General features: G+C 39.7%; 1 protein-coding gene across 1 annotated transcript; it reads left to right on the top strand.

The window, feature by feature from the left end:
* The first annotated feature begins 1,843 nt into the window (after positions 1-1,843).
* On the top strand, positions 1,844-7,562 carry LOC140698942 (tripartite motif-containing protein 64C-like). The gene is made up of 6 exons (XM_072970762.1): positions 1,844-2,257; positions 2,775-2,870; positions 3,553-3,783; positions 4,499-4,521; positions 5,948-6,045; positions 7,069-7,562. Exons 1-6 carry the CDS (start codon positions 1,844-1,846, stop codon positions 7,560-7,562), a joined length of 1,356 nt encoding a protein of 451 aa, XP_072826863.1.
* The last annotated feature ends 217 nt before the right edge of the window (positions 7,563-7,779 follow it).

Below are 7,779 nucleotides of genomic sequence, written 5' to 3' on the forward strand. Positions count from 1 at the left end.
ATTTTCTTTATGCATTTTATTAAACATAATTATTATGCAAATAATTACTACATTATATTAATATCTAATATAAATATACCCACTGATATTAATTAAATATATCAGTTAACTAGGAAAGTTAATTCAACAAATTATTAGATATACAATTACTATACAATTATTGAAACCACATTTGAGTGCCTAGTTACATTTTTTTTATGAGAAAGGTATACAGTGCCGATGTGTCCAGTTATTTCAGTGAATGTTTTATTATTGGGCATAATCAAATAAACAATGGCTAGAGACTTCGTTGGCTATTACAAATGTTAAAAGTAGAATAGGAAAATAAATTTGAAAAATTGTGATGCCATTGCTTGTAGAATAAAAAATCATTTCATGAAACCACGGCTTCCGTTAAAATGCATTTTCAAACAACTTGTGCCCAGTCACCTTCTTCCGTTTACCCTAAAAGGAGTCTATATTCACTGTGCTGCACACCAGAAATTGACACAAAATTGTAAACTTATCACACTTCAATGAAAAAACCCGAAGTCTACATTCTTTTAGGGTCTTACTCCCCAGGTGTTGTTTCCTATAACCTAATCACCCACTTGCACATCTTTCCGAGTGATCCAATCAGTGTTTTCCAATCCCCTTTGAAGACAGGACTCAATCTCAAGACGTAGGTGTGGCCTTAGGTGAGTCTAACGCTTTATAAAGCACCTTTGTCCAGTGGTCACTGCTTCATCAGCGTAGACTGAGGGAGTTTGCTGCGGCTGGGCGTCGGAGAGTTCTCGTTGACCCTGACAGCCACAGACTTCCAGACGTCCAGCCTTCCAGAGCTGAGACCGCTCGCAGGAGACTCTGGTGAACACGGAATTGATTGTAAATATCTCCGTGCCTAATTTCTCTTATCCCAGTAATTTTAATTTTCCTGTTGGCCTGCTTGAGTCTTGTCCAAACAAACAAGTAGTTTTCTTAGTTTTTTTTTTTTTATTAAAAAATGACATCAATGTTGAAAATATCCGTAACTAGAACAATTAAAATATACTGATATTTGTAATATTAAGTTACTTAATCCTTTTTATTCTATTACCTTATGGGTTACTAGATGTTTTTAGGTTTTTAAAAGAAATTTCATATGTATATATATATATACACATACACAAAACTCATAAAACACCAAAAATGTTCAATATCATATATACATTTCATGGTCTTTGTGCAGATTAACCCAAGCGTTAAATGGGTTGGATTAATTAGAACACCTTGTTGTAAGGTCTTATTTGCTATCTGTTTAAAGCCTTCAGTTTGTAGTCTAGATTTGAAAAGTGTTCAGAATAGATCTAACCAACTGGTAGAAACTCCCAGGTGGCATTGGTCACGTGGGGAAATATCAGAAACAAAGAGGACACCGTCACGCTTCCATTGACTTCACCTCTGGATATTCTAGTATAGAGAGAATATCCCAGTGTTTATTCTAACTTTTTTTTTAACTATTGATTCATTTTTGCTGATTATCATTGTCGCTGGAACATTCAGCAGTTGAAAATGCGAGGGTGCGCTGATGTTCCTTTTATCACCCTCTTTTACTCTCTGCTCTAATCTTTAAACTTTTCCAAGTAACTTCAGTGTGATTGAGAACATGGTTTACCTTAAGCAAAAAGTTGCAAAGGACTCTCTTATTTTATCATTGTTTCATAGCAGAAACCCAACCTGTCTGTATTCACCATTTCTAGGTTTGTTCTGGAGATAGGCAAGTAGGTAAATCACACAAGACTTTGTCCAAAGGATTTTTTTTTTTAATAAGGGTAGAAGAATGACTTTCTCTCTTACTCTCTTTTTCTTGTTAATTTATAGAAGCATGGATTCAGGAGGCTTCATGCAAGCCTTCCAGAATGAACTTATCTGCTCCATCTGTATGAACTATTTCATAGATCCTGTCACCACAGACTGCGGGCACAGCTTCTGCAGTCCCTGCCTGCACCTCTGCTGGGAGGAAGCCCTAACCCCACTGAGCTGCCCTGAGTGCAGGGCAGTGTCAGAGAAGCCAGAGTTTAAAACCAATATTGTTCTCAAGAGGCTGGCTTCCCTTGCCAGACAGGCTAAAGCTAACCACATCAGCAGCTCTGAGCAGCAGATCTGTGCGACACACCAAGAAGCGAAGGGGCTCTTCTGTGAGGTGGACAAGACCCTGCTCTGTGGGTCCTGCTCTGAATCCCCAGAACATGGGGCTCACAGCCACTGGCCACTACGATGGGCTGCTGATGAATACAGGGTAGGTGATGCTTCTAAAGCTATGTGGAGTCCACAGGCTCCCAAACAGGAGAAAAAGATGAGAATGATAATGAAGCTGATGGGAATGGAGACGGTGGTGGTGGCGATTGTCCAATGTGAATCCCACGATATAAGTGTATTGTTGCAATGTTGCTGACCAGCGGTCCAAATATGTGGGACTGCTGCATCCTGGGGCAGGTGGCAGCACCAGGAACACTGGCTTTGGATGTAAGCTCGATGCTTTCTTAGTCAGTTTATATCAAAGGCTGAGTTTCAGTTTCCTAGGAAATGGATTTTCTTATCTGTGGATTTCCCTCAATTTGCTAGTATACATTCCAATCACTTTCGGTATTTGAAATATTAGAGTCAGATTAGATTAATGTGGAAAAATCAGACCACCCCATTCTGACTCAAGATTACTCTTTTTCTCAATTTATGAGCCTTTGCTAATAAATAAGGGGATGAAATTTACAGTGTCAACTTCTGGGTCACTAAAGCCCAAAGTTTCTACTTTGCAGGAGAAACTTCTAAAGAGAATGGGCTCTTTATGGAAAATGAATCAAGAAATGCAAAACAATCTGAACCAGGAAACTGACAAAATCCAGTCATTTGAGGTAAGAATGAAAATGTTCTTTTTTTTCTTTTTTTGGTATGGAGATTGATATAATTCTGGCTTAGACTTTCAGCTAAATTCAAGTTACCAAGTCTCTTCCCTGGAAAACTAGTGGCTTCAAAGGACCGATCAGTAATCACAAATATACAGGTCAATACAGGCGAATTCAAAGAATGCTATACTATGGGCAATCAGGTCATGAGAAGTATTTTGGTGGCTGGGATAAACTTAACAGACACGGAGTAAAAGACAACATGGCCCTTGTGTGGCTGTGAAGGAGAGGAAAGGGCTAGAGGAGAAACAAGAGAATTTTTTTTAAACTTTACAATATGGAGTTTACCTGATTTTTAAAAATATTTAGAAAAGATTTAGAAAAATCAGGTAAAGGAACAAGAGGAAGAGAAGATTCAGGTAAGAGAGAAAATATTTGATGGGATAAGAACCCTGAAGAAGCATCCCAGGGAGGGAGCCTGGGGCCACTTGATGGCTTGATTTAAACTGGGAAAGAGACTAGGAACATAGACAAAGGATGGACAGAAAGGACCAGCAAGTATTCAAGACGCTTTCAGGTGTGAGGCAGAAAGTTTGTCAAGATCTTGCTTGATGCCATTAGGGAAGTCACATTTGAAGCTTTCCTTTGAGAGTGAGGATGCGTAACTCTTTTTCATCCACCATCTCTGCAGAACTATGTGTCCTTGAGGAAGGTGACGGTTCGAGCTCAGTATCGGAAGATGCATCTATTTCTCCAGGAGGAGGAGCAAGTCCATCTGGAGGCACTGGAGAAGGAAGCCAAGGAGATTTCCGACCAACTCAAGGAGAGTGTATTCAGAATGGCTCAACAGAAGGAAAGTCTGAAAGAAATGTACAGAGAGCTGACGGAGGTGTGCCACAAGCCTGACATGGAGCTGCTCCAGGTGAGAAGGGAGAGCCCATTCTCAGAGGCAGAAACACTTTTCTGGGCAATGTCACCATGATGTTGCTGCATATACAGTTACTCCCACATAAGGGAGGATGCTCTGATCTCTTACCCCCTCATATCCTGGTAATCTTTGGGAGGGTCTTCCCTTTTAGTAGCTGATGTAGGACAAAATTATTTCAGTGTAATCAGAAGTATGATCCACATTAGATTTTCCAAAATCAGCGAAACTCTGTGACCAGGGGAACATTAACCTTGTGGGAGAAGGTCTCAGTATATGTTTCCCTAATCTGTTGTCACTCTCTCTTATCCCACAACTGCTGAAGACTTTGAAGTTTTGCTCCTTGTGTAGGCAAGATTTTTAGAATTGGTCATCAATTTCAATGCATTCTATAAATAGTTTTTGACGATTCCCTGTTTTAACTGTTATCGTAAATGGTGAGATCTCTCCTTGGGAATAGGGCTGGGCAATGAGTGCCTGGGAACCTGGAGGCTATCGCCTCGTTACACAGCCCTTTCCTGACCTTCTTCCTTCCTTAATGCACCCTGAGGAAGCCTGTCATAGGCTTTGAATTTAGCTCCTTTTATTAATATAGCCTGACTTTCTTAAAGGGGAACTAAGGAAAAAGTACCTTATTGAACAACAAGAATACTAAAGAGGCAAAAGGACTGAGCTCTCATGATTAACACGATCTTACTTGTTTTCATTGCAGGACTTCCGAAATGTAATGGAAAGGTGAGTTTACATTAATGATTTTTAATTTCTGAGAAAATTGTCATCTTTTCGATGAAGTGTATGTACATTTGTCCCTTGGCACCATGGGGAACTGGTTCCAGCCCCCACCCCACCCCCAAATTTCAGGATGCACAATTCCTTATACAAAATGGCAAAGTAATTGCATATAATTTACAAACATCCTCCCATACACTTTAAATAATTTCTAGACCACTTATAACACCTAATATAATGGAAATTAAATGCTATGTAAATAGTCGCCTCATGTGCACTGTTTTCAAGTTTTACTTTTTGGGACTTCTGTATTTTTTTTTGGAATATTTTCCATTCAGAATTCACAGATTCAATCTATGGTTGAATTCACAGGTGTGGAACCCTAGGATGTGAATGGCTGACTGCCCATCTTTTGAGTTATTAACATTAATATTTTCTATTTTATTTAAAAAAAATTTTTAAACATTTTTTATTGACTTATAATCATTTTACAATGTTGTGTCAAATTCCAGAGTAGAGCACAATTTTTCAGTTATACATGAACATATATATATATTCATTGTCACATTGTTTTCTCTGTGAGCTACCATAAGATCTTGTATATATTTTCTATTTTATACCAAAAAACCCCAAGGTCTTCTATTCCTTGGTCTCAGAAGTTTCCTTCTCATTTGACTGAATTCAAATACATGTAAAAACCATCCAATATTCTGTCCTTGTTCTACACACTCACCCCATCCTCTCCAGCTTCACCACAGTAAAACTTAGGGAGTTTTTCTAAGGTATCACAGAGGAAACACCTGTCCCAGTGAGCGGGAAGATGAAAAAGACAGGAAAGAGGAAGACTCACTAAGAATGGGAAGGGGGCCTGTGATTTTGCTCCTAGGAGTGGTACAATGACTCAGCCTGTTCACCAGCACGCCCCCTTGTAGGCAGGACCTCAGAGGGAACAGCTTCCCGGTGCCACTGGGAAGCGAGACCTTGAGGACCAGGGTAGCCAGGCTGGATTCTATTACTGGCAGACAAGAGCAAAGCTGTCTGGCTCAGTGCACTCTTCCTTTTAATGAATGTATGCTTGGTGACTACTTGCTGACTGAAGTCCCAAAGGCTTTGCCTGAATTTTCTGCTGTCTGTAAAATGCCCTGTGTCTCTGCATTCCTGGACGTGGAACGGAGGCACTGAATGAACCTTAACAACTTTACAAATGAAATAATATCTAAGATGAATAGTAAAGTTGAAATTTGGTATAATTTATATTTAGGGAAAAAAAATAAAGGAACATATTATATTCCCAGGAGTTTAGAATATAATATGTACCCTCTTTACCAAAAATGGAGAATTCTGTTGAAATATCTTGAATTAAAAATTGTTTTGTTGGTAACGGCTGTGTTACCCTTTGGCCCTGAAGTATAACTGATGTCATTCTTCACAGGGCTGAGCTGGTACAGATACAGAAGCCTCAGCCAGTGAACCCGGAGCTCCCTTCCTGGCCCATCGCTGGAACCTTAGACATGCTGAACACATTCAGAGGTGAGACTCAGCCCTTTGGTGATCAGGCCTCAGTTTCATTAGTGCTTCTTGCGAAGGAGCCTTCTTTTATTTTCATTTTATTTTTTCTGACATGAAGATAGTACCTGACTTTAAAAAATTTTTCCATCTTTTCTGCCTGCATAGCTATGTTACAGAGATCAAGACTGAACTTTGTATCCTATACTTCACTGAGAATGCAAATCCAGACACATGTTTAGTTACATCTGACATAGGCAGAGCAGGGGGAGGGTAATCAGCTTGGTCCTGTGGTTACAGAGAGAGAGTATGTAGTTCTCAGAGTAGCAGTCAGGATTGTGTTTAGTCACTTTATTTCACTCTGGAAAGCATGAGGATAGCACTGGTGCTGTTAATTGGTTCTATATTACAAGTGCATTTATCATGCATTCTACAAAGAATATTTATTTCTAAAGTTAGGAAGATTTGACCAAAAAGGACTATAATTAGTGTAAGCAGAATAATTTTAATGCCATTAGATCAATCTCAAAACAACTGAAAGGCAGGAGATATGTGAACTTGCTTAGCCAGAACATTCTTTTCACAAGCTTCCAAACTATTCATTTATGGATTTGTATCAAAGTTTTTGACCTCTGCAAATTTAATAGCTAGATACTGTAGCCCAATAAATACCCATATAATAGCAAAGTGCTGTCTTATATTGAATAGTATTAAAGACAAAGGACACAAGAAAAGTTTTCTAAAGAAAAAATATTTTCAGTGTGTCCTGAAACAAACTATCAAGAGATTCATGTTACGTCAGTCTTCACACAGTTTGTCATGTGTCTGGACTTTTCTTTTCTCTTTCTGTAAGATTTGAAGGGTTTCTCCGTGCTGCAGAGGTAGTAATAACTCTTGTTCTTCATAGAAGAGTCAGTCTGAACTCTTTGCTCCCTTCGTTTTTGTATTTGCTTGGAGAAGGGAAAATGCAGTTTCATTGGGTGGAGAGCCTTTGCCTCTTAGGACATGGAAAGCCCATCGCTGACCTGACTTTTGCTCTTTCTGCAGTGGATAACATTGTGAGTCTGAAAATGACCATTCCAAACGTGAGCCTTTCTGACGAGGATGCACGTGAGACATCTGGAGGTGACCATCACGGCGAGGCCGCAGACCCCCAGAGGGCAGAGGGATTTGCGGTGTGGGGAGCTGAGGCCTTCACCTCCGGGAGGCATTACTGGGAGGTGGATGTGAGCCACTGCCCGAACTGGATCCTGGGAGTTTGTGAAGATGGCTTGACAAATGTTACTGACATCATTAATAATTCTGTGGAAGCATTTCTTCTATTTTCGATGAAGGTGAACAATCATTATATTCTCTCCACCAACTCCCCACCGTTAATTCAGTATGTGAAGAGGCCTCTGGGTAGGGTTGGGGTGTTTCTGGATTACGACAATGGAACTGTGAGCTTCTATGATGTTTGCACGGGGTGCCTCATTTACAGTTTCCTCCCATCCCCCTTCTCTTCCCCTCTGAAGCCTTTCCTTTACCAGAGATCCCCATGAATAGTCACGTTTTGTGACCATTTATTTGATCAACTTCCATGTCTGAGGACATGGCTGTCCTGAGACCTCATATGAGGCAGCAGAATGACACGAGATTGCTTTTGAGCACATTGGGAATTTAAGGGAACATAAGTGTGGTATGTGTATAAAATGGCATAACCATGTTGCATGTATACATGTGTTAATCAAATTTTCTTTAAATAAAAATTAATTATTA

Source organism: Vicugna pacos, chromosome 10 (assembly GCF_048564905.1).
Source record: "Vicugna pacos chromosome 10, VicPac4, whole genome shotgun sequence".
Lineage (NCBI taxonomy): Eukaryota > Metazoa > Chordata > Mammalia > Artiodactyla > Camelidae > Vicugna > Vicugna pacos.